Raw genomic sequence first — 26,940 nt, 5'->3', positions numbered from 1 at the left:
AGAAAAAAGAACCATGAGACCCGTGGGGGTGGGGTAGGGTGTTTATTCTTCTTTAAAAAAAAATGAAGAAGAAGAAGATGAATGACTTGTTCAAATATCAAAGTATTGACTAGAATTTAAACTTTGGAATCATCTTGAATAGTCATAACCAATCGTGCACGTGTTTGCATACATTATGATCTCCTTTAGACTTATAATCTCATAAGCTTCATGCACTGAATATTTCCTTTATTATTATTTTTTAATAGCAAATTTTCAATTTTTTTTCCTTTGGAAAAACTTTCAATAAGTATTTCTATTTGTGTCAATATTGACTCTAGTATAATAAATTTAGATGATTGTAGATATCTCCATGTTGAAGTGAAAATCTGGATATATGAATACTGTAGAAAGAAATGAAACTAGCTTAGCAACACATAGTCACATTTTTCATAACTTAAATTTATAAATCTAGTATAATGATGGACAAGGAATTCAAAATTATAAAACTCTAAAGCATGAAATAAGCCTTTTTCAATGAAAGCACAAGAATGTAAAGACTAAGGTGTGAATTGGTTAGTAATCTTCTTAAATAAGCCAACATGGTTTGACCATATATAAAAGAATATACACGTTGAGAAGAGCTTCTACATCTCTAACTTTAGAAGAGCTACGATACAAATGATGGTTTGGAAAAATCATGGATGTGTTTAGGTCTACTTGGGCTTACATGATCAAAATGAGTCTGAGTCTTACACCTCTTCTGATTCATCTCGTCAGTGTTCAGAGATTGACCTCCTCTTAAGTATATGACAAAGAAGAAAGTAAAATCTTCACCCTTCTAGATAGAAAATCCCAAAGTCTATCAAAATAGAAGATAAAATTTCGATGTTTATGCTCTATTATTTATCACATGAGAATGATTACTTGAATTTACCCACTATACTTATTAGGGGAAGAAAAAAATACCCAAGCTTTTGAATTTATGCTATTGAAAGAGATATTTCAGCATCTCTTCTTGTGACTTTTCATCTGAAGATTATCTTGATTCAACAATGCATATAAATTCAGTTACCCAAAAGAAAAGAGAAGAATAAAAAAAAACAATGCATATACCACCCAGACAAAAATTCTCTTTGCCTATGTCATTGCGAAGAAATTTCTTCTTTTCGGGACAAAGTTTTCTACTCCAATATTAGGTGAAGAAAACTTTTTTATGGTGAAAGATCTGGTGCAATGGATTACTTAGGTGACGTGTCAGTGGATTCTATTTCATATTTTAAGCATATTAAAATGCTCTTGTAGAATTAATGTAGCTCATAATGTTGCAATTACATCTAGGAAAACTAATTCTAGGAATTTTATGAGTTGTATCAATTAGCAAAGAACTGGCTTGGTTCCAAATCGGTGGTTGGACCAAGGTTGTTTCTAACTCGCCTACAATATTACGGATAATTGAAGTCCACTCAAGTGCGTGCTCAAAAAAATCAAGGATCAGTCTACAAATCTAATGTTGTATCCACTGCGGATTAGAAATCTTGTGTCATATCCATTGCAAATATCGTACTACCAAGTAATTCATAAAATGATACTAGATGATTTGGTTTGTTTGGATCAAAACTTGTGCAGGAAGAAATCTATGTGTCAATTTGAGAGAGATAATGCTCGATTACTTCCCACAACGTATTGGCAATTCTATACAGAGTCTTTTGAACCCCATCCTTAGGGCAGTGTTGCTTTCGTGATTTGACTTGCTTGTCGGATGCGGCTTCCTTACCACCTAGTTGGCCACTTTCAGTATAAATGGCAAAGTATACGATAAAATTGTAAATACATGGTTGGTATATGATTCAATTAAAATTTAACATACAATAAATGCAAAAAAAAAAAAAACTTTATGTGAGAATGTAGATGCTACATCTAGCCATCTAGGCCTCAATAACTTTTTTTTTTTTGGTAGAAAAGGGTCTATATATTAACGCGTGACCCATGCAAGGCATCCAGATTACAAAGATCAAGAAACCCAGGATCTAACATAGGCCAAAGAGTCCGGCACGCTACGGACACAGCCTTACCAGCAAGAAAGTCTGCTACAGCATTACACTCCCTTTTAACTAGGCCTCAATATGTTGTTCCTATGAAAAGTAGAAAGCAATTATTTGTTGACGCTTTTACATGCTCTATAGTTTCTATGCATGCATAGAGATGATTGGGATTGCCCCAATAAAATAATATTTTCATAGGTCAAATTTTCCATCCAGGTGTATCGTATTCTAATGTAACTATACAAGTAAATAATATAAACATGAAGAATGCATATTTATTTTATCAATTTATAAATTTAATATGATGTTGTTTACTTTGATTTTTCTAAATCAAATCATTTGAAAGAATTTTTTTTTTCTCTTCTTTTTTGATAATAATTTGAAGAGTAGTTAAGCAATTCAATGGTGGAATATACGGTTTACGGTCAACGTTTTTGAGGTATTGAACAGTTGGAAAATGTTTTACACTCTAAGTTGGTCAATGAAGAGGATGTTTATTTGACCATGCCTTGTTGGCCCAGTTGCAAAGTTTTCAGATTTTGATATTTCATTTTCCACATTTGGAGGTTGATCTTCTTGCTTCTTCTTTTCCCTTCTTGTCGTCTTGAATGCTCCATGATAACAAAGACAGAAAAATAAATGTATTCTTGTCTTTTTAGTCAAATTGAAAATTTTTATTTATTTGAATAAAAAAGGTGTCGAAAAAGATACATTATTTCTTACAAGTTGCATCAAATGTTTGCTAGCTTGATTAGAGTGGGCTTGATCTACTCCTGCATGAAGACCAATGATAGTAGTAGTTTCAATGATGTCACTGCTTTCTAAGCTTTTTGTGCTAATCTATCGCTGTATCCTTCTCAAAATAAACCCGCATTCCATCCTGCAATGTTTAGTTGTGGGTTACCCTGCACATAATAAAGTGGGAGAATGAAATTCATTAGTAACATACATATTTTGACAAAAATAGGTGAGTGTGGTCATTACATCTATTGTGCCAACATTGTTTATGGGTGATTTAATGGTCGTTCTTTTTGACATTTGGTGAATAGAACCACTCCAGGAAGCAAGGTTTAAAGTATCCCACGATACCATACGATACTAGCCGATACATCCATATTTGACCCAACCGATATGATACATCCATATTTGACCCAACCGATATGATTCATCTCGACACGTCTCTCTATTAAATTATATTAAAATATAGTAATCAAAGCGATACAATACTTGATACAGGACGATATGTCTCTTAAAATCACTTGACCTATACGATAGTCGATACCGATACTTTAAATCTTGCCAGGAAGAGACGTAGTGTATGATTTTCAGAGGGTTGAGTGTGTGATTATTAATTTTTTTTCCCTCTCCTACCATACATAATAACATGTGATTATAAAAACAGAGAATAATCATTTTTTTTTAAGACTTATCAAGGGTACGGGTCCAAAATCGCGCTCTAGATCTCCCGATAAGACACAGAGAATAAGCGTCGATGTCCCCCGGGATTGGGGTCCACCTCCGAAGGCTTAGTCAATGGACCAGGAAATGAATACGGAACGATCGAGTGTATATATGTTTCCCCCCCCTGTGGGTGGTGACCTACCTTGTGGGCATGGATGCTTATATAGAGGTACCTTTGAATCTCCTTCGTGGATGTATTCTTCTTCTTTGATGGGTGGATCTTAACATATAGATCCGTTGAGTGATAGACCTATTAGTTTGGCTGTAGATGACTCCTGGATAACCCGAGATGGGGTTTTCGTATGATGCGAGGTTCACCTTTGAATTTTCTTATAGAATTCACAAGTGGACTCCCTCCCTAAGGTTCTACCTTGACCGATAAAGAACTCAACTCGAAAATTAGGAAATGATGACTACAAAGATGAAATCCCTTATCCATGAGAAGCTAAGACAATAAAGGAAAATACATTTATAAAATATAGATAAAATCTAACAAACTATTAAAAAAATAGAAAAAAAAATCAAAGTAATCTACATTCAAATCCTTGAATTACTTCTATCAAAAAAAAAAAAAATTCCTTTAATTCAACTGTGGTGACCCCTTGTAAGATGAAATTTCTTGGTTGATACATTTCCACTTAGGCTTATTTAAGAAAATAAAATTGAAGAAAAAAAACCATAAAATTTAGATTTGTCCCCACCTGTAACCATATGGGTAGCGAATATGAACTCCATATTGTCCATTGTCGTATGTATTGTGCGCAACTCTTCATCAAGCACTTCCTTGCACAAAACCACAGGCCATAAAAAAGTAAATTAAATTTATCAAATAAAGTTATATTTAATGGAATACAAACGCCACGTCATTCGTCATTTGGTGACAACGACATCTCCTGATTTCTCTTCCAGATGATCCTAATTAATTTGCTTTCTAATCATAATTTAAACTCTAATTTCTGAATAAAATACGATTGCACCCAAACAGACTCCAACAACGAAGAAGCCCAGACGTCTATTAAATATTAATTATAGATTATAGAAATCTACCTGAGAAAAAATATTAAAAATTGCTTAACATGAAATTAATTAAAAGTTGAAAGTCAACGAAGTTAACTTAGTCAATTATTCCGATCAGACGGTTTATAAAGAACTCTTACCACTTCATGCCACTTTAGAGTCTGAACTGATCAATTACCGTATCATTTACTTAAACAAAACCCTAAAATTGAATGTTTGACCATTGACTTGAGAATGTATGAAACTAAGCCGGAAAAGCAAGAAAGTCCAAAATGGGCGGCGGCTTGGTGGTCTTTCTTCCCACTGCTTTCGCAAACTCTTCCAAGTTCCAACCACCAACAACGGATTGGTATAACAGTTTATTCAAATTAATTAAAATACTAATGAAGATTAAGCTTTTGAAAAACGAGTTTAGTCATAATTAAACAAAAAACTAACGATACCATGATAGAGCGTTTGTTTCAAGCTTTGTTTGGTTTTCTACAGTCTCTCTGTCCTCTGCTCTTTCCTGCAACGACATTCGAAATTGTTCTTTTCTCTGTAAATTGTTTAATAATTGTTAGGATTTTGTAAATATGATCGATGAAATTTGCAGAAAGTAAACCAAAGAAGAACTGAAGAAATCCAACGAAGACGAAGAAGAAGAAAAAGAGATAGATTACCTGGATCATGTCAGAAGAAGACGCCGATACGCAGTTGCGGTTGTTAATCTTCTCTTTGTTAGTGATCGCAGGTGACTTGCATGTTCATAGTTTTAGAATCTCCAAGCTTTTTCTTTTTTTTTTAAGATATATGTAAAATTTCCTGAATAAATTCTCTGGTACTTCAGTTTGTTTGCTCGTAAGAACAGGGAAAAGATGCAAGGTTTTGATTTTTGGTTTTTCTTCTTCAGGTCAGGTAGTAGCAGCAAGCACTTTACAGAGCGACAAAGAAGTACTGTTAGAACTGAAGACATTCCTTCAAGGTAACAATCCATTCAACAGAGGTCCATATATGAAATGGGACAACAATTCTTCCCCTTGTGTCTGGCCTGGAATTACTTGCAGTGCTGAACGGGTCACCGGAATCAAACTCTCCGATTACACTATCTCAGGCAGGATGTTTGGAAATTACTCTTCTATTACTGAGCTTTCAGAACTGGATCTCTCCAAGAACACGATTGACGGGTCGATTCCTGATGATTTTAATCTATGCAAGAACCTTAGATATCTCAACCTCTCTCATAATATCCTCGACGGAGAACTAAATCTCACTGGATTAACCAACCTGGTTACACTTGACCTTACTGTCAATCGGTTTAGCGGTGGAATCCGATTGAATTTCCCGGCGCTCTGCAACAATTTGGTTACATTGAACATATCGTTAAACAATTTCACCGGCACGATTGATGATAGCTTCAATGAATGCTGGAAGTTGCAACATCTTGACCTAAGCGCCAACAATTTCAGTGGTCAGGTATGGTCTGGTTTTCAAAGACTACGAGAGTTTTCGGTGTCGGATAACAAATTATCCGGACCAATTTCGCCGTCCATCTTCACTGATAACTGCACCCTGGAGCTCCTGGATTTGTCGGGAAATTTTTTCAGTGGATTAATTCCGGCAGAGGTTTCCAGTTGCAAAAGTTTGAGTTTTCTGAACCTGGGAGCTAACAATTTCACCGGCTCTACTCCTTCGGAGATTGGTACGCTACCTAAACTTGTAGCCCTGTTTTTAGGGATGAACAGGTTATCAAGAGTAATTCCAAAATCCTTGCTGAACTTGACTCAGTTAGCATTTCTGGATTACAGTTGCAACACTTTTCAGGGAGAAATTCAGGACATCTTTGGGAAATTCCAACAGTTGCAGCATCTTGTATTGCATGGAAACAACTATACAGGAGGATTAACTACTTCAGGAATCCTCAGTTTGCCTAATCTCGTTCGATTAGATCTCAGCAAAAACAGCTTAACTGGTCCATTACCAATTGAACTCTCCAAAATGCCGTGTTTGAAGCACTTGTTTCTTGATTCCAATCAATTTAACGGTAGCATTCCACCAGAATTTGGGAATTTCTCTGCTCTTCAAGTACTGGATGTCTCTTACAATAGACTAACCGGAAAAATTCCTCCAACGATTGGAAAGCTGAGTTCTTTGCTATGGTTAATGCTTGCAAACAATTCGCTTACAGGGGAGATACCTCATGAAATTGGGAATTGCAGTAGCCTATTATGGCTGAATCTTGCAAACAATAGATTATCAGGAACAATCCCTGCTGAGATATCGAATATTGCTCAAAATCCTACCCCAATATTTGAGTCGAATCGAAATGGGAATCGAGTCCCCGCCGGCTCCGACGAGTGTATGACAATAAAGCGGTGGATACCAACAAATTACCCACCTTCCAATTTTGTGTATTCTCTGTTAACTAGGAAGAGTTGCAGCAGCCTTTGGGATTCATTACTCCAAGGGTATCCAATCTTCCCAATCTGCGGCACTGGTTCAAAGGTCAGGAGTCAACAAATCACCGGTTATCTCCAGCTCAGTGGAAACCAGCTTTCCGGTAATCTACCACCAGAAATCGGCAAGTTGCGGAATTTCACTCTGGTTCATGTTGGATTCAATAATTTGTCCGGAGAGCTTCCTTCTGAGATCACAAACATGCCGCTCACCGTCCTAGATGTCTCTTCCAATGTATTCTCTGGTGAAATTCCTTCACAACTCGGAAACACTATTTGCTTGCAGAGCCTTGATTTGTCTCACAACAATTTTTCAGGCGATTTTCCTGCAAGCTTGAACAACTTGACCGAATTGAGCAAATTAAATGTCTCCTACAATCCATTCTTAACCGGTCAAATTCCATCCACCGGACAACTGGCCACGTTCGAGTATGATTCATTCCTCGGTGACCCTAGGTTAGGTCTTCCGAGTTTCATGAACCAGAGCAATACAACTTCCGCACCACCACCACCTCGCTCAATCACCAGAGGAAGTCCGAAGAAAACTAGGATGGCTGCTTTTCTGGTGTTCTTAGTTCTTACTTTGAGTTTCCTCTTGGGTGGAGTTCTGTCTCTCATCTTCTGCATCGTCGTCAAGACTCCAGAAAATCCATCACTGGCGTCTCTGTCAGAGGATTCAAAAGACTGTCACAACATGGTGATTAGCTCCGGCGGATTATCATCGGAAATAACAGATTACGTGAAGATTATCCATCTTGACAAGACGAAATTCACCTACGCAGATGTAAAGACGGCCACCGGAAACTTCTCCGCCGAGAGAATCATCGGCACCGGAGGATTTGGCACTGTTTACCGTGGCGTATTGCCCGATGGGAGAGACGTAGCAGTGAAGAAGCTTCAGAGAGGAGGATGCGAAGGAGAGAAAGAGTTCAAGGCGGAAATGGAGGTGTTGCGTTGTAGCGGTATCGGGTGGCCGCACCCGAATCTGGTAACGCTTTACGGTTGCTGTCTTCATGGAACGGAGAAGCTTCTAGTATACGAGTACATGGAAGGTGGGAGCCTGGAGGACCTTTTGCCAGATAGGAAGAGACTGACGTGGCAGATGAGATTGGATGTAGCTATCGACGTGGCAAGGGCACTGGTTTACCTTCACCACGAGTGCTTTCCTGCTATCGTGCATAGGGACGTGAAGGCTAGTAATGTGTTACTGGACAAGGGAGGGAAAGCTCGTGTGACAGATTTTGGATTGGCTAGGGTAGTGGATGCTGGAGAGAGCCACGTCAGCACGATGGTTGCAGGGACTATTGGATACGTGGCACCTGAATATGGACACACATGGCATGCCACGCCGAAAGGTGACGTGTATAGTTTTGGTGTGTTGGCAATGGAGTTGGCTACAGGGAGGAGAGCACTTGATGGAGGTGAAGAGTGTTTAGTGGAGTGGGCCAGAAGGGTAATTGGGGATGGAAGGCACAGACATGGGCTGGGCTGGGCTGTTGTTCCTGTTTTACTTCTGGGCTCTGGGCTTGCTGACGGGGCAGAGGAGATGTGTGAGTTGCTACGTGTCGGCTTGCGGTGCACTGCAGAGGCCCCACAGGCCAGACCAAACATGAAGGAGGTTTTGGGAATGTTGGTGAAGATTAGAAGGACCGAATGCGATTATGCTAATGGATCTGCTTCACCATCCCAGAATGTGAAAGTCGAAACCTTGAAATTGTCCATAAATTCATGAATAGTAAATTTTTAATTAATTTACTTTAATTTTCTTTTTTCTTTTAAACAAATAAGAAAACAAAATTGTTCAAATACGTAGAAGTATACTATTAAAAAAAATCTCACTAGAAAATGTGAGAAATTTTGTCATCAAAGTGGATTATAGTGATTATAATTGGATACTTTACTGCTGAGAATTGGAGGTATCAAACTTTTGGTGCAAAGTTATATAAGAATTTACCATAAATATGTATATTACTATCTTAACACAGTTTGACACTCTTGGTTTATTTTTATTTGTATGTACAAACATGCTAAAGTAGTGGTGGATATTTTTGCTTGGAAGGTCTGGTCATCCCACTATAAGATAGGCTGGCCCATGAACTCATATCTGGTAGGCCTCATGTATTATATTGTTGATGTGTATATTTATTTTAGTAGTTTTCAATAAATTTACCTTTTACCTAAAAAAAAGACATGAACAACGAGTGAATAAAAGAGACATGAGAATGAAAAAGGCATGTAACAACAAACCAATTCTGAATTAAGCCAAAAATTTACCTAAATAAATAATATAGGCTAAAAAATGTTGATATAGTTTATTTAAATATAAAAAATATAAAAACAATAACAAATATGAAAGAGCAAGGTAAGGTTGTGGCCTTGTTTGGTTGTAAACGTAAAAGAAATAGAAAAATTTTCAGTACCCATCACCCAAATATGATTACAATGGTATATAATTTCCTTCCAGACCATATAAGTATTTTCACTCGGGACTCCAAAGTGGGTCCCGCACCTGAATACCATTAACTGAAAAAGTTAACGCGGTTACGATGCCCGCCAAATAGTGAGTTGGGATCGTCCGCCCGTTACCTGACAAACAGTCCTTTACCTCCGTCTCTCTCTCTCTCCGGCAACGACTGCTTGCTTGGACCGGAACTTCATTCTCCACTCACGGTGTAGTAGCCACTTGACATTCTATTCCTCTTCATCTCTCTCTCTTTCTCTCTCTCTTCTTCCTTCTCTGCGGGTTTGTGATTTGGGAAATGGGGTGACTGGCTTCATCTACTCTGTATAGGCATTTGTCACAGGGCAAAATATAGGGTTTCACTTAGGAGAACGATCAAAAGGGTTCAATTTCTTGAGATCAGTCAGGGCGTGATGGATTCTAGGACGAATTATGCAACAAGAGCTGGGTCTAATTTGAGCTTATTATCCAAAGGAAAAGTTCCCACTGAAGTTACATCTTTTGAAGGTGAGTACTCCCTTACCCCTGATGCTTCATTCCTGTTCTTCACTTTTTCCTTTACCCTTTTGTACTGTGAACTACAGTTCTGTCTCCTACTGTACTTTCTTACTGAGCTAGGTGTTGCAAGAGACCCCTTTCTGATTTCCATCCAATGGTTGGAGCTGAAACCCTGATTTTCTGGTGTTTGTAGATGTCATAGCTTCAGTGATCAAGATGCTTATTTCTTGAACATCTCCCATCCCCTTTCTTTTCTTGAAATTTTAGTGTTTCTGTGCAAATGAGTGTAGACATTTTCTACCCACCAGGTTGTCTGTTGAATGCATGAAATGAAAGCCATGATTTGGTGATCGTAGTGGGAGTACACTATGAACAATGACTTCAGTAGAAATGTTCGTGGATACATGTTTTGCTGATGGTTTTCAATGCAGCTACCTTCCGTTTGAGATTATTTACATCTTTTGCTTGGATGATGTTGGAAAAATGGGATGTGTATAATCATATGCAGCACCATTTTGCAGGCCTCACCACTACTGTTCCGCCTTTCCTAAATCATCCCTCATGCAGTACAGAGCCAACAGAAAATTCGATGCCATTTGAGCTTGCAATGAAGAGGGAGAGGAGAATATCGAAGGAAACTAGAGCAGTTGAGATTGCAGACTCCAAGTAACTCTTTGCAACGTTCACAGGTTAGCCCTATGAAGCAGCTGACATTGCAGGCTCCTAATAAATCTTCGCAAGCCCCACTGCATTCCCAGGTGCGGCCTATGGGGCAGTTGAGATCGCAGAATCCAAGTAACTCTTCACAAGCCCCTCCGCATTCCCAGGCGAGACCTATGAAGCGGTTGAAGCTGCAAAGTCCAAGTAACTCTTCGCAAGCCCCTCTTCATTTCCAGGGGAGACCTATGAAACAGTTGAAGCTGCAGACCCCAAATAACTCTTTACAATCCCCTCTGCGTTCCAAGTTCAGCCCTATGGACCAGTTGAAGCTGCAGACTCCAAGTAACTTCTGGCAAGCCCCTCTGCATTCCAACGTAAGCTCACCTTCACTATACAGCTTGTAAAATGTCGACCCTGAACTGCTTCATTTTGCATGCTGAGCATGTTTTATCTGGATTTACTGTTCATATCCTTGGTGGCTCTGTATTTTGTGCTTTACAGGCTTGATTTAGTGTAAGAGTATTAAATTGGGTAGTCTAGGATAAGTTAAAGGGTTTGATTTGACACTTTTCAGTGCTGGAGTTCTAGTACCAAGTCATGGGTGAGAGCCATGTTCAAATCACAGTGTTCTGTTGTGTGTAACTGGGCTTGAACTAGTGTACAGCTGCTAGATTTTTTATGTGGTTTGATTAATGCATTTTGTTAACTCTGGAGCTTTAGGCATATCAGTCAAATGCCTAACACTCTATGCCCTTATATGAATTTTAAAATATACATGCCCACCATATCCAATTTCAATGAAGATTGAATTTTTCAAAGGGAGGATTACTTGCCCATTCTCTGCACTGTGGCCTAAGTACTAACTCTACTGCATTTTGCCTAATTGCACCTCGACTGCTTCTGGTTTACAATTGATAATTGTTACACCCCTCCCCTCAGCATCTGTCTTTTTAAGTTGTGAAGTGGCAAAGTAGTAGTTGTTTTAATCTGCAGGCTGATCTCTGGATCCATGTAACATGACCCTTTCATCCTCTGTATACTTCTTCTTCTTCCTCCTCCCCCTCGCAACCACCAGCAACTCGAATGGTAATTTACTACATAGTCAGGTTTATTAGGAAGTATAAGTAAAGTTATTTGAATTTCCTTCTCTATGCAAATTTGAAGTTAAAGAAAGGGGAAGGAAGCCCTAGAATTCAGAGATAATGAATAGAAACTTTTTAAAGCAATTTCAAAAGAATCCAGGGTTTAGAAATGGTGGTAAAGTAGTTATGTCAGCCGAGGGTTTATTGCTATAATTTGTTTCCGGTTCTGGTATTTATTACAAAGGGATATGGGACTCGCATAACTTAAGACTTGGTGCTCATGATTTTGCATTTTTCTCTTCTGCTTGCCCTTTTCAATCCCTTATTTCTCTTCTTATTGATTTGCAATTTTGCTTTGATTCTAAATCATCGCATCGGAAAATAGCCGTGGATCTAAAATATAGATCAACTCGCCTAGTCTGGGAAGAGAGAGCAACATTTTCGGACATGGGTTCCTTTAAAAAGGAGTTGCTCCTTCTTGCCTCTCTGGTTAACTTTGTTGAGTTCCATATGTAGTCTGCCAGGTGGAGGATGTAACGTATCTTCTTCCAATCATGACCTTGAAATCTTGATTTTGTAGAAGTTCCGATGTGGCAGCTCCTTAGAAGTTGCACATAAGCCCATTTGTAGCCCATTTAACACAATATACAGTTTCTGACAATGCAGAGTTATAGTTAATTTAAGCTCTTCTTTTTTTTTTGTTTTGTGTTTCTTAAGTATAGTTAACAACAAAAGCTATCTTACATTCTTCAGGCCCTTGGAAAGAAAGTACTCTTGTTTAACTGTGATATTTGCCGAGTGCCCTGCTCTAGTGCATTCAATCTTAAGCAGCACTTTAAAGGTAGTAAGCACAAAGCCAAACTGAAAGAGTTGGAGCAAGGCCGGACTACTGGTGAAGAAAATGGTAAGAAGGCACTTTGGTGTGAACTTTGTGATGTGCCTTGCATGAACTTGGACTGTTTGCAGCAGCATCTTACTGGAAAGAAGCATTTGGCTCGCCTTCAAGCAACTGAAGATGCAAGGCAAATGAGACAAGAAGCTGAGGAGTATCAATTGAAAAATGTTGGGTGGGAGATGAATGCATAAGACAACAAAGGAAAGAACTAACTTTTTGTCTAAATATGATTTTCTTCCTGTGGTCATCTTGATCCTTCTCTGCCTCTGTTTTTGAGCATTTGGGTCTTTTGTCTGATTTGACCACAATACATGTAAAGAAAACTTGAAATATATTGATCTGGAAAGACAAGTTTTAAATTCTCTACATCTTTTCTCTATTTTGCATCATCTAAAACAAATATATGCAGAAAAGACAGATGTGTATCGCATGTTTCTGAGTTGAATTAATTTAGCATTGATTTCTTAAATGCTTAGTTTAAAAGACCACTTAATGGAATTTGGCTTTATTCAACTCTGCTAGGTTTCGGAAGTGAACTCAATTCAGTGTACTTATGTATCTTTAAGGGATGTAGACATGTTAATCAATATTGAAGTTGCTCTGTATGGAGGATGCCATATTCTCTTGCCCATTTTCTGGCTGGCTTTACTACTAAGGTGGCCATCAAGCCATTGAAGAGACTGCGAGTAACGAGCACTAGAGTGCCACAGCTCTGTACTCCTTGCACAACAAATCAACCACAGAAACCGTTCCCAATCGATTTCTTCTCTGATCTGAAATTCTAAACTGAAAGTTGACATGAGGAAGCAAGGTCGGAGTGGAAGGAAAGTTGTTTTGGGCAAATACGGCGGTGATGGGGTGGGCGCGAACAAGAAGAGGTGGAGCAGGCAACGATGTTGGGATTTGGAGCAGGTTTTACACAAGGAAGCAGCAGGGGTTGCCGCCGGCTGACACTGGGGAATACCAATTTTGGGCAGGGTGGTAAAGTAAGGGCTAGTTTTGTTAAAGAAAACCCTAGTTTGTTTAACCTGGTAATTCTCTCTCTCTCTCTCTCTAATTATGATAATAGTAGCAGTCAAACAGAAAGGTTTCATTACATGTTAAAGAAGCAGTACAAATTTATGCCTATAATTAGAGATTTGGTTCCTGGGTTTTTAGATGATTAGAGATGAGAAGGACTTGGTTTGGTGTCTTTGAAAATTGAGAGAGCTGCGTAGATGAGGAAACCATGAAGAATAGAGCTTGAAGGTGCTGGTAACTTTCAGCTCAAGATCAGTATTTAATTTATCATTCACCCATTACCCATTGAAGCTCACTCATAATCAAATGGATGGGTTTAATGATAAACATGAAAGCGTAGTAAATGCTGGAGGTGTGTAAGAAGAGACTAGCCTAGAATTGTTCGACGCTTGTACATGTTACAGCCACTAACCATGGCATGTTTTGATGTGTGCTTCTGGTCCACTGCATCCATATATGGGGAATGTGAAGGTTAGGTGTCAAGTGGTTCAGTTTTGGGTTTCCAATCTTTGGTTTTTAACAGTTCCTGTCCTAAGGGGTCTAGACCAAAATGGATCAATAAGCTACTTGGTTCCAAATTTTAAGTTTTCATCTGATTGCTTACTTTTGTCTTAATGAACAATTCCTCCAAAAAATCAATTTGATAAAGGTGTCAGCAATTTGAATGCCCAACTGCCTTATCATTCCTTTCTTGTCTTCCTCCAACCTGAGCACCTAATCTTCTTTCTCTACTGTCTTCACCAATTCTTAAAGCTATACTTCCCTATGATTTCTCCTCTAAGTTTTTCTTACCTAAGATTCTAGCTTCACCAAATCTTGAGGCATTAGTTATCACTCAAGTGAATGCTGGAATCTGCAATTGTCTTACTCTCAGCTAAAATAAATCCGGTTAACACTTGGTTATAGTCTCTGAGATTTCCAGTCTTCATGTTGAATATAATGAGGCAATTATCAACGTCCTTATTCAATGGGAGAAGATCAAAACTGGGTATGAAATTGCATTTGATCTGTAAAATCAGGTTGCGATGAAATCTTGCAGGACTGATTTAAGGAAGAATATAAGAGATGCTCCAGAACCTTTCAAGAATGGGAGGCTTTTCACTTCTGAGGTGAAATGCTGCTCATAACTTCCAAGGTGTGGGAAGAATCTCCAAGATGATCCCTTTCCAACTTCCAAGGCCTTTTGGAGAATTTAGGCTTCAATTACTGGGAAATACATGAACTTCTACAACCAACTGGTACAGTTTCTGTTATGTCTCCAGCTGCATATGACAATCAATTTTCTGCAGCAATTCTTCCAGAGACAGATTAAATGCATTTTTTTTGGGGGGGGCTTACAACGAGTTTTCTGGTGAAATCAATCATATAATGTGCTTGTCACTGTTTTCTGTCATGGAACTTTGTTCCTGTGTCGTTAAAAGCTTGGACAATCTCTTAACCTGTTAACATCCGCTGCAATATAATTGTCCGTGGTGGAATACTTCACAACTAGATAGTTCCTTCCAGAAAAGAATGCTGGGTTTTCTGTTCTTTAGTCTTGTGTCAAGTGACAGTGGCAGAAGATGTTCATCAACTAGTGGAGAGAGTACTGGGTGCTCTACTCTTTCCCCTTATGCTTTCATTGTAGTTGAGCTGAAAGAATTTCGTATAGTAGGGAAGCTAGTTTCCAGCATGAAGGATTATAGTCTCCTGCATGAAGGATCAAAAGTTTACATTAGAACTATAAGTAAATGAGTAAAACTATTTCTAGCTATTTGTTGAGATTTTGTTGCAGAGTTTCCAGCTGTGACAATTAAAGATGAGAGGGCAGTCAGTAGTGCAGCTGAGGAAACCAAAAAGAGAAGAGCTTGATGGTGCTAGGTAAGTTTCAGGACAATATCAGTACTAATTGATCACTTACCTATTAACCAGTTAAGCTCATTCATAATTGAAAGGAATGTTTTAATGATAAATATGAAAAGTGCAGTAGATGCTGGAGCTGCAACAAGAGACTCCCTTGATATATGTTTTCATTTATGCTTTGGTCCATCGCATCCATATATGAAGGTGTAAAGGTAAGGGTGCCAATTGGTCTTGCTCTGGGTTTTCAGCTTTGAATTCTGAATTGCTCTGGTTCTAAGACATCTAGATTAAAACAGATGAATAAGCTAATTGGTTCCAAACTTTGATCGTAACCTAAACAGATGGGCTACTTGAATTCCTAATCAATGAGAAAAAAATGATTTAAAATGAAAAATCCCAACACATGCTATATATTGCTAGTGACCAGTAAGACATTAGATTATTTGGGTTACCAAAATGAGATACTAATTTTATTATTCACCCAAAGAAAATGAGATATTAATTTCAATCTCATACATATTTTTGAATTAGCTAATTTCTGATTACTCACAGTTCAATTGAAAGATCCCCTGAGATATTGGAAAGAATGAAGATTTCGATGATGACAAACTGATTGGAATAGATCCATGAAGCACCACAAGGAAGAAATGAAAAACTAAAGTATTCCTCTAGTTTCTTACTCTTGCATTAATGAACAATTTCCCCCGAAAACCAAGTATCGATGTTGCAAGCCAATCCAAATGCACAACTTCCTAATCACTCCTTTCTTGTCTTCCTCCAAGCTGAGCACCTTATCTTTTCTTTCTCTGACTGTCCCGGATTCTCTTCTTGAATTCCCCTCAACAGTTTGATGGTTTGACGCTGCCTCTCTACCATGGCAACATCCTTCTCTATTTCCAACTTATGCCTTGCCTGGAGATCTTTATGATTAGCTTTCATTTTTTTCCAACCTTGTTCCCAATTCAGTGATTCTTTGTTTTTTAATTCTTACTTTTCTGTTCTCCCTCTCAGTTTCCTTTCTGAAACGCTCAGTCATCTCATCTTCAACAGTCATGTCTCTCAGGTATAGTTGTTCCTTACGTTTGATATTTCTGTCCACCTCCTGGCTTTTATTCAGTGATTCCTGATTCAGATCTTCAAGTTGTCTATATTCTATAGTTAACTTGCTGACTCTATCTTCATGTTTTTTCAGCAACTTCTGCATATCAAAAAGCTTCCTAGCTATCTCCATGTTCTTATTCTCCTGAGTCTGTCTTCCTGTAGCTTCTTGTCTTTCTCCTGCAACCTGTGGTTCTGATGGGATTTTCTGGGAGTGTGAGGAGCCCAATTCCTGTAGATCCTTGACCTGTGCCGTTGAAGCCATAAATTGAGCTGACTCTCCATTCTTGTTATCTTCCAGTTTCTTTAAGAGACTGGACATCTCATGTTGTACTTTCAGTAATACTCTGACCGAAATCCGATCATCCAACTCTCCTGTCATGAGCTGCGGTACCTGGTTCTCTTCCCTGAATCTCAGTGTCTCATGATTCTTAATTTTGATCTGTGGTCCCAGTACACCCATATGTGTCAATAGAGAGTCCACCTCTGGTTGACAGTAAGTCACTTGGTCATTTTCAGCTTCAAGCTCTCGTCTAACACTTCCCTCTCCCTTTTGAAAATCATTTCTACATTTTCTGTTTTCACTGGCTTTCCCATCGGAAGAATGATCTAAACAGAATACTGATCTGGAACTAGTTGATAAATCACCATCTTTTTTCTCTTGGTCTCCAAATTTCTCCTTTGACTCTGTAAAAAGAACAAATAATGTTTCAATCTTAAACTAAAAAATAGTATGCCATTAACAAATTGTGGGCAAAGAATCAAAATGGTAATATGAATTACTATTGAAATTCAAGCAAGGAATTACAAATGAAATTCAAAGTTCTATGGAGAAAGATGAACTATGAAAATTGGACATGAACAAGCAGGTAATGTATAAAATTACAATGACAGTTACCCAAGAGCAGAAGTGCAGAACTGAAGAGATTCAATCAGTTCAGTGTAATACATCCTACCGAAATTACTAAAGTTGAGATAAAAATATTAGCCATAACATTCAAAGAAATAAGAGAAAATAAACGAGAGTACTTCTACCATGCACTCAGATAATGTTAGTTTACCAGCAAAATGTCTCTCCTGGGAGTGCTAGAAACCCAACCATACACTTTTTCTTTCTTGTATTTACAAACTTATAACACTGAGAAAATGTTGAAATAATAATAAGATAAAATGATAAGCTTTTAAACGGGGTAAAAGATGAGTTCTGAGATGAAGAGTGAAGTCTCACCTGCAGCTTTTTCTTCTACTTCATCTTTGGTAAGCTCCAGGATCATCTTCATTTTATTCTCAATATCTGCAAAGACAGGATGCTTCTTAATCCGTTACAAGATATAAATCAAGTTAGGTAAAATGAGATGAAAATTTCTAAAAGAACAGATAATGAGTCTCAATCAAATAATTACAATTGAAATTCAAAGTTCCACAGTAAGGATATACTGTCTAACTTGGACACAAACAAGTAATGTACAAAATTAAAATGCTAGATATCCAAGAGAACAAACTGAAGAGATTCAATCAGGTGATTGTAACATATCCTAAGAAATCACTTAAATTGAAACAATGCTACTAGTATAGTTCTGCCATGCACTCAGTAACTCAGATAAAGTTAAGTTGACTAATGAAATGTCTCTCATGGTTGTGCTGCAAATCGCCACACCCAGTTGTGGTCAGCCACAGCTGGTGTTCAAATCCTACAATGGCTCCTTATTCAACACAAGCACAGACCAAATGAACTGCTGGAATCTCAACCTCACAATGGTTCTTTTTTTCTTACAGGTTCATAACAGTGACGAAATCTTGAAATGCTAATAACAAGATAAAATGATAAGCTTCTAAATGGGATAAAACATGGAAGCTCACCTGCGCTTTTGTCTTTATGCTTTTCCATGAGGTATTTCTGACGTTGAATGCTGATTTCATCCAATGTTGGTCTTAGGTTTAGGGTTCTTGTGCTCAGACGAACAAGTTTCAAGAGAATTTTTTATCCTTCAACTTAATTTAAAAGCGCAGCAGTTTTCTAGCAATAGGAGTTTATTAACCCCATGGAAGAACAAAACTGGTCAACTTGTTTGGATTCTCGACACTCAAAACTACTTTCTTTTTGTACTCTTTTCCCAACTTATGTGAAATTCCTAGCTGGCTAATGTAGTTCAATCATTCTGAAGAAGATGTCAAAAAAGAATTTCACTGGCATTGGTGATTGCTCAATTGAATGCTGAAAACTTCAATTTGTCTTACTGTCCGCTACAATAAATCTTGTTAATAGATTATTATAGTTCCGGATACTGCCATTATCATATTGAAGAACCAATATGACAATTGTCGAAGGAGAGGAATCGAACTGGGTCTCAAATTGCATTTGACAAGTAAAATCAGGTTACCATCAAATCTCAAAGTGCTGTTATTATGAGGAGATATTCCAAAATCCACATGAGCTCTCACCAAGGGCTTTCGAGAGAATCACATCCGTTTTCTTTTGAGGGCCAAGGAAATCGTTAATCAATTTATTAAAGGAGTCCCAGAGATAGATCAAATGATTCTTGCTGTTTAGAACAGGTTTTCTGCTGAAATTCTGTGAGGAATCAATCATGAAGACTGAAGTGCTTGCCACTGTTCTGTCTTGGAACTTTGTGGGAATGTTAAAAGCTTGGACAATCTGATTAACCTAATAGTGTTCACAGCAATAAAAGTACAGTTACTTCCAGCAAAGAATGCTGGATTTCTGTTCTAGTCTTGTATTAAGTGACAATGGCTGGCAATGTTCACTTACTTTTGGATGAACTGTTTGCATTGGAGCTCTGGATAAATAAGCAGAATTATTTCTGCCTACATTTAGAGATTATTGCATATTTTCTGGTGACATAATTATAGATGAGAATGACTTAGGATGGTGTCCTTGAAAATCAAGAGAGCTATGCAAGTGAGGGGACCACAAAGAGTAGATCTTGAAGGTGCTAAGTTTCAGGCCCAAATCATATTAATACATCATTCATCCATCATCCCTTTAAGCTGACTCATAATCAAAGGGGAGGATTTAATGATATGTAAGTTCAGTAGACGTTGGATCTGTAAGAACAGATCAGCCTGAAATCTGGAATTCAATTGAAAAATCCTCTGAATTATATTGGATAAGATGAACAGTTTGGAAGAAATGAAAACCCTAAGGCATCCTTGGGTTGCTTACTCTTATCTTGATAAACAATCCCCCTAGATAATCAATTTGATCAAGGAGGTAGCCAACCCAACACACCACTGCATTATCACTTCTTTCTTCTCTTCCTCCAAGCTGGGCATCCTATCTGTTTTCTCTGAGTGTCTTCAGCAGTTCCCCTGCCTGCATCTGCAATAAAGCTACAGTGTCAACAGTTTATCCTCCTCTGCTTCCCCATTGCTTACCTCTGACTCAAAACTCCCGCACTTTCTTGACTTCTCTCTGATTCTCTATATGAATTTTCCACAGCTGCTCAACAGTTTGCTTCTCTATGAGTGCAACCAACTTGTCTAATTCTGACTTTTGCCTTACCTGAAGGTCTTCTTGATTAGCTTTCATTTTTTCCAACTGAGTTTCAATTCAGCTTTGATTTGTTTTCCATATTCTCCTCTTTTTTTCTCCTTCTCAGACGCCCTTGTGATTATTCCAATCATCTCATTTTCTTCCGTATGTCTGATCTTTTTGTCCACCTCCTGACTATTACTCAGTGATTTCTGATTGAGATCTTCTAGTTGTTTAAATTCTATAGTTAACTTGCAGATTTCATCCTCATGTTCTCTCAGAAAATTCTGCATATCCGAAAGCAGCCCAGTAAATTCTATATTCTTATTCTCCTTAGTCTGTCTTCCTGCAGCTTCTTGTCTTTCTCCTGCAACCTCCAATGCCAAAGGGATTTTCTGAGAGTGTGAGTTGTCCAAATCCTGCATAACCTTGTCCAGTGCTGTTAATGCCATAATTTGAGCTGAGCCTTTATTATGTTTTTCTTCAAGTTTCTTTAAGAGACTAGAGGTCTCATATAACCTTTCTGATGATATATGCCGATCATGCAACTCTCTCGTCATTAGCTGCAGCAACTGGTTTTCTTCCCTCAAGTACCGTGCCTCGTGACTATTCTTTTTTATCTGTGCTTCCAGTTTACCTTTCTGTGTCAATAAAGAGCTCACCTCCAGTTCAAGGTCAGCCACCTGAGCTTTTAGGTGACACTTCTCAAGGCGTAATTTTTCAATCTCCTCATATTCTGAACTGCCTGATGTTGCTTCTTCAGAATGTTCAGCTTCATTCTCATTGAATCTCTCGCTCAACTGTTGATCTTCTTCTATGAGTTTGTGTAGTATTCCCTGTTTCTGTTCCATGGTATCTGAAATTTCCGCATTTATTGAAATCAATGGCATCTTCTCCTCCTGAGCAGAATCCAGTCCCCAAAACAAATTTGCAGCTGTGAAATTCTCAAGCCATGATTTTGTATTCTCATCTTTCAACTGATCAGATACAGTTTCTAGATCTTCAAGGGATCTCTTCCAACCCTCATCCACACTACTCAAAGGTTTGTGCATACCTCCTCTCAAAGCTTCCTTCTCTCCATTTGCATCTTTCAATTTTTGCTTCTGGTCAACAACTAGGCCATTTACAGCTTCAGGTTCTTGTTTAAAGCTTCCATCCAACTTTTGAAGCCCATTTCCACATTTTCCGTCCTCACAGGATTTTCCCTCAGAAGAATGACCTGAATAAAAAATTGATCTGGGACTAGTTGATAAATCAGCATCTTTTTCTTCTTGGCCACCAAGTTTCTCCTTTAACGGGGTAGCAAGATGATCATTATATCCGTAGAGTTGGTACTGTGTGAGTAGATCCTTCTGTAATTGGTACTGTGTGACCAAATCCTTGAGGTGGTCATCAGCTTGTTCTAATGCTGTGATTATCTCCTCTTCCATACCATTGATAATCATCTTCCCTTCATTCTTGATCTCTGCAATAGATAGGATGCTTCATAATCCATTACTAGACTATCAATCAAGTTAGATAAAGTGAGATGAACAACTTAAATTCTAAAGGAACAGATGATATGTCTCAATCTCAAATATTTACAAATTTTATGCAATTTTGTAGGCAAAGAATCACAATGAGAATAGTATTCGGTAAAAGATACTTGTTTAATTTATAATAGATCCATAATAAGAGGAAAATAAAAGAAATATAAAATATAAAAAGATATCAATTTACAATAGAAAATCAAGTCAAGAGAAACAAGAAAGAAACAAAGTGGAAGTAAGGAAAGAGATCAAGCGGAACAGCTGGAGATAACATTTAGCAAAGAAGTAACAGAAAATTAAAGATACTTGTGCGATGCATTCAGAAAATGTTGTTTGATTAGTGAACCGTCTGTCTTGGGAAAGCTGGGAATCACCATGCCCGATTATAAGAGCATGGTGGTGAGCCACAGCTGGTGTGAAAAGCCTACAATGGCTTCCATTTCGCCACAAGCAGAGACCAACTGCACAGCTGGAAACCCAACCATATAATTGTTCTTTTCTGTTCTTACAGGCTCATGACACTAAAGAAATGTTGAAATGATAAGAAGGAAATAAATTGATAAAATTCAAAGTGGGTAGAAGATAATGCAGGGTAAACAGTGCATACTGACCTGCGTCTTTTTCATTTTGCCATTCCATGAAGTCGCTTCAAGAGAGTTCCAACCTTGAATGCTAATTTCAGCTCTGCTCTACAACAGGGAAAAATAGAAAAGACTCAGAGAGAAAAAGAAGAAAACCAAGAACAACAACATCTCAGTCTGAGTGAAATCAGAAAGAAAAGAGCAAGAAGAATAATAAAATATAGGTATAGATCGCAGCCGAGGTAAAAAAATCTCTTCGTCCAGAGGGCTAGTGCGTCAAGAAAATTCAAACGCGAAAGAAATAGACAGATTCATGAAGCATTAAATCAACCCAAGAAATGCGACTAACCAAAGATTTCCGCCAAGCGACTCCAATCAAGAATTTCAACTTGTTTATCAAAAAAGAGTAAGAATAAATTCGGAACCCACAGATACCTTAGAGATTTTGAGCCTGGAGTGATGGATATTGCCGGCGAGAACGAATCGATCTTGGTGAACTTCTGTCTTTCCTTTGCTTTTCCCCTTTCAGGTGTTTCAGTTGATTGGCTGTTTATATCCAAGTCTAAGAAACTCTTATTATGATGACACCGTGGCCGTTTGCTTTTCCCGCGTTCTTTATCTTGGTTTTGTAAAACGCGATACTAGAGTTACATGACACATTTACCCTTTTTTGTAAAATATCTCTTTTTGTTATTTTACCATATTACCCTCCATCTTTATAGAAAGGAAAGGAAGAATTGGTAATTTGGTATCAGCACGCTCTTGGCAAATACCTAAGGATAGACACGTAATTCACGAGATTCAAGGGTACTGACGCAGAAAAGCTAAATGTAATTCTTGGGTATTTACAATTCGATGCATGGAATTTAAATGTGACTGATGAACAGGTGTTATTCATCCAGAGAGAAATTGACTTGATAAAATTTCGTTCTTATATTAGGGTTTCTGTTTCATGAAGAGACAATTACTAAGCCATTTCAATGCTAAATGTTAAGCTGCAGATCGTAATTGCAGAAGAAAGGAGATGAAGAAGAGAAGAAAATATTCTCCATGTCCTCTAAGTTTACATCACTTGTCTTTATAAAGGAATTTCAAATATGCTACTGTGATTCGCAGATCACAAACAAGTCTTAACTGCTAATAGTCTACTGTCTAGAAGGTTCCCAATGGGGCACCAACAATCTACAACAACAATCTACAAGGAATTAATTCTTTGTCTAAACATTCTTTTTTGGATGAATATTAGTCTAAACTTTATTTTCTTCCTGTGGTCATCTTGATCCTTTTCTGTCTTTGTGTATGAAAGGATCAACTATTTGCGTTGAACTCAGGATTAATAATCAGAATTATATATGACTATAATTAGAGAATTGGTTCCAGAATTTTCAGCTGCAATGATTAGAGATGAGGACTTGGTATGGTATCTTTGAAAACTGGGTGAGGAAACCACAAAGAATAGAGCTTGAAGGTGCTGGATAACTTTCAGGTCAAGATCAGTATTTAATCCATCATTTACCCATTGCCCATTAATCGAAGGGATGGGTTTATGATCAGTATTTTGTTCAAGGCTAATAAATGTTGCAGCCACTAACCATGGCATGTTTTGATGTGTGCTTCTGGTTCATTGCATCCATGTCTGGGGAATGTGAAGGTTTGAGTGTCAACTGGTCCAGTTCCAGGTGTTCGATCTTTGGTTTTTAACAATTCCTGTCCTAAGGGGTCTACACTAAAATGGATCAATAAGCTAATTGGTTCCAAATTTTAATTGTTACCTAATTGGTTGGGCCGATGTTGAATCCTAATCCAATAGAAAAACAATTATCTAAAAATATAGAAATCCAAACATATTCTAAATATATAAGACAATAATAATAATGATATTATAAGACCTTAATTTTTTTTGGGATACTAATTTGGATCTCATGAATTAGCTAATTTTTGACTACTCAAGTCAATAGTTAGCTCAATGTAATATTTCTTGGATTGAGCTACCATTGTGGACCTACTTTTTTCCTACTTATGTCAAATTTCCAATGTTTGTCTTGCTGTAGTTTGTTCATTCTCAAGAAGACCTCCAAATAATTTCACTAGCATTAATATTGCTCAAGTAAATGCTGCAGTCTGCAAATGTCTTATTCTCAGCTAACATAAATGTAGTTAAGACATGGTTATAGTCCCTCAGAATTCCATTCTTCATGTTGAAGAATTATTTAGGCAATTATCACTATCCTTATCCAATGGGAGAAGATACAAACAGGGTATTGACTTGCATTTGATTAGTAAAATCAGGTCCTGATGAATCTTGCAGGGTTGAATTAAGGAAGAAATTAAGAGATGTTCCAGAACCTCACATGAATGGTAGCTTTTTTTTGTGTTTACAAAATCATAACACTGAGAGAATGTTGAAATAATAATAAGAAGAAAAAAAGACAAGCTTCTATATGGGGTAAGAGATGAGTTCTGGGACGATGAGTGAAGACTCACCTGGAGCCTTTTCTACTGCATCTTTGGTAAGCTCCAAGATCATGTTCACTTTATTATCAGTATCTGCAATAGACATGCTTCTTAATCTGTTACTGACTATAAATCAAGTTAGGTAAAATGAGATGAGAAACTTAAGTTCTGAAGGACAGATAATAAGTCTCAATCAAAAAATCACAAATGAAATTCAAAGTTTCACAGAAAGGATAAACTGTGCAACTTGGATACAAACAAGTAATGCATAAAACCAGAATAGCAGTTAATCCAAGAGAACAAACAGAAGAGATTGAACAAACCAAATGGACAGCTGGAAAATTAACCCTACAACGGTTCTTTTCTGTTCTTACAGGCTCATAACAGTGACGAAATCTTGAAATGATAATAATAAGATAAAATGAAAAGCTTCTAAATGGGATAAAATATGAGTCATGGGATGAACATGGAAAGCTCACCTGCGCCTTTATCTTTCTGTTCCATGAGGTATCTCTGACGCTGAATGCTAATTTCAGCGCTGCTGTAGAACAGGGGAAAGAAAAGGAAAACCAAAAACAACAACACTCAGCTCCGTGTCATATAGTTCGAAGCTTAGGTCATATTTTATTTCACTCTGAGGACCAGTGCATCAATAAATTTAAAAGGGAAAGCAACGGACGGTTCACGAAACTGTGAATCTTACTGAGACTAATAATTTCTATTGAAATAAGTAGGTATTGAACCAAGAATCCAGGAAATCACTGATGAGATTGAAGATACGGGAAAATTTTCAGGCAAAAACTAAGAATGAACCTACCAAAGATTCCCGGAGACGGAGAAGTAAATGAACCAAAACACTAAGAACCAGCATCTTTCAATCAAGAATTCTGACTTGCTTATGAGAAAAGAAAAACAATGAAACCAAAACCCATTGACACCAGCGAGTGGTTGAGCCCAGAATGGCAATTGGTTTTAAAGGTTGATGATGCTGTTACTGCTTACATACCTTTTTTCGTCAAATTAGTCGAATGGGTTTCTCTACAAATTAGGTAAGTAATCTAAACCCCCTGTTACACATATTTTTTTTTTTTTGGTAAACCTGTTACACATATTATATAACATGTTTCCAACAAATCTTCATTGAATATGTGATCCTTTAATTGGCTAGATGTTTGTATTTCTCCAGTCATGTTTAAAGTATATACCATCTAGTATGTGTGCAGTGACTCCTAGAAATGCAAGATCCAAACCCCTAGAAATGTTGCTCTTAGGTTTGGGGTTCTTGTGCTTAGATGAAAAATTTTCAAGGGGACATTTTATCCTTCCATCTTTATTTAAAAGCCCAGCAGTTTTCTAGCAGTAGGAGTTTATAATCCTGGCTGTAATAAATCTTGCTAACGGATTATTATAGTTCCAGATAGTGCCATTATCATCTTGCAGAACCAATCTGACAATGGTCACTGTCCTTATTCAAAGGTAGAAGACCCGAACTGGGTTTCAAATTGCATTTGACCAATAAAGTCAGGTTACCATCAAACCTCAAAGTGCTGTTTTTAAGGAAACATTTTATTAGGAGATATGCCAGAACCTGTCCATTTGGTAGCCTCTTTAGTTCTAAGCTGAAATGGTAGTCATAACTTTCAATATGGGTGAAAAAGATCCACATGAGCTCTCAGCAAAGGCTTTAGAAAGAATTTCCAGCTACAAAGCACCTCAATATAGGTGCTATAAATTCCAACTACATGAAAATCATATGAGTCTTCTTTTGAGGTCTATGGAAATCGTTACTCAATGTATTAAGGGCCTGTTTGGTTACATGAATCCAGAGATTTGAAATCTCTGGATTCATGAATCAGAGAATTATACCCGTTTGGTTGTAAAAATCTCTAGATTCTTGAAATCTAGAGATTCACCTTTTTACACTAAAAACGTGAATCTGTAGATTTGTGGGTAAATGGTGAAATCCAGAGATTTCAAAAAAGCTATACACTTGCACATTCACAAAAATCACGTCAATCAAATAGTTTTTTAAGGATGGATCCACAGATTTCATTCCACAACCAAACATTTAATTTTATAAATTATGACTCCATAGATTTGAAATCTCTATATATTTGAAATCTACAGACTCATGTAACCAAACAGGCCCTAAAGCAGTCTCTTCTGCTGAAATTCTATAGAAATCAATCATGAAGACCAAAGTGCTTGCCACTGTTCTGTCTTGGAACTTTGTGGGAATGTTGTTAAAAGCTTGGGCAATCTGATTAACCTGAAAGCATTCACAGCAATAAAAGTTATGTCGTGCAATACTGCGCAACTAGACAGTTACTTCCAAGAAAAAAAAATGCTGGGTTTTCTGTTTTAGTCTTGTATTAAGTGAAATGGCCTGT

At 37.6% G+C, this 26,940-nt stretch overlaps 3 protein-coding genes across 7 annotated transcripts; 2 read left to right on the top strand and 1 right to left on the bottom strand.

The window, feature by feature from the left end:
• Positions 1 to 5,147: 5,147 nt before the first annotated feature.
• Positions 5,148 to 8,989, top strand: LOC149006617 (Leucine-rich repeat protein kinase family protein). Its single transcript, XM_089166851.1, has 2 exons — positions 5,148 to 5,235; positions 5,395 to 8,989. The coding sequence occupies exons 1-2, from the start codon at positions 5,172 to 5,174 to the stop codon at positions 8,667 to 8,669; spliced, it is 3,339 nt and encodes a 1,112-aa protein (XP_089022977.1). The 5' UTR covers positions 5,148 to 5,171; the 3' UTR covers positions 8,670 to 8,989.
• A 486-nt stretch (positions 8,990 to 9,475) lies between these two features.
• Positions 9,476 to 13,405, top strand: LOC149006616 (uncharacterized). Its single transcript, XM_089164509.1, has 3 exons — positions 9,476 to 9,905; positions 10,418 to 10,930; positions 12,392 to 13,405. Exons 2-3 carry the CDS (start codon positions 10,595 to 10,597, stop codon positions 12,722 to 12,724), a joined length of 669 nt encoding a protein of 222 aa, XP_089020635.1. The 5' UTR covers positions 9,476 to 9,905; positions 10,418 to 10,594; the 3' UTR covers positions 12,725 to 13,405.
• A 2,233-nt stretch (positions 13,406 to 15,638) lies between these two features.
• Positions 15,639 to 25,553, bottom strand: LOC149006615 (uncharacterized). Of its 5 annotated transcripts, XM_089166702.1 has the most exons (5): positions 25,368 to 25,553; positions 25,030 to 25,091; positions 24,581 to 24,643; positions 22,127 to 22,204; positions 17,797 to 21,451 (listed from the first exon to the last, which is right to left on the bottom strand). In XM_089166702.1, the coding sequence occupies exons 4-5, from the start codon at positions 22,152 to 22,154 to the stop codon at positions 20,040 to 20,042; spliced, it is 1,440 nt and encodes a 479-aa protein (XP_089022828.1). In that variant the 5' UTR covers positions 22,155 to 22,204; positions 24,581 to 24,643; positions 25,030 to 25,091; positions 25,368 to 25,553; the 3' UTR covers positions 17,797 to 20,039. The 5 variants fall into 5 exon arrangements, with proteins under 5 accessions (XP_089022831.1, XP_089022828.1, XP_089022829.1 ...); XM_089166705.1 differs by lacking the exons at positions 17,797 to 21,451; positions 24,581 to 24,643; positions 25,030 to 25,091; positions 25,368 to 25,553 and adding exons at positions 15,639 to 17,180; positions 17,722 to 17,787; positions 22,532 to 22,599; XM_089166703.1 differs by lacking the exon at positions 25,368 to 25,553 and having other exon boundaries at positions 22,127 to 22,199; positions 25,030 to 25,129.
• Positions 25,554 to 26,940: the final 1,387 nt, after the last annotated feature.

This window comes from Hakea prostrata, chromosome 8 (assembly GCF_041222555.1).
Source record: "Hakea prostrata isolate BN-2017 chromosome 8, UWA_Hpros_2, whole genome shotgun sequence".
NCBI classification, from domain to species: Eukaryota; Viridiplantae; Streptophyta; class Magnoliopsida; order Proteales; family Proteaceae; genus Hakea; species Hakea prostrata.
The sequence above is the reverse complement of the archived record's forward strand: the minus strand, read 5'-3'. Positions and strand labels throughout refer to the sequence as shown.

Coding starts and splice junctions, on each gene's coding strand:
- LOC149006617 (XM_089166851.1), top strand. CDS start 5,172: ATGTCAGAAGAAGACGCCGATACGCAGTTGCGGTTGTTAATCTTCTCT. Junction 5,236..5,394: donor CTCTTTGTTAGTGATCGCAG/GTGACTTGCATG, acceptor TTTCTTCTTCAG/GTCAGGTAGTAGCAGCAAGC.
- LOC149006616 (XM_089164509.1), top strand. CDS start 10,595: ATGAAGCAGCTGACATTGCAGGCTCCTAATAAATCTTCGCAAGCCCCA. Junction 10,931..12,391: donor AAGCCCCTCTGCATTCCAAC/GTAAGCTCACCT, acceptor TACATTCTTCAG/GCCCTTGGAAAGAAAGTACT.
- LOC149006615 (XM_089166702.1), bottom strand. CDS start 22,154: ATGGAATGGCAAAATGAAAAAGACGCAG. Junction 21,452..22,126: donor GCAAAATGAAAAAGACGCAG/GTCAGTATGCAC, acceptor TATCTATTGCAG/AGATCAAGAATGAAGGGAAG.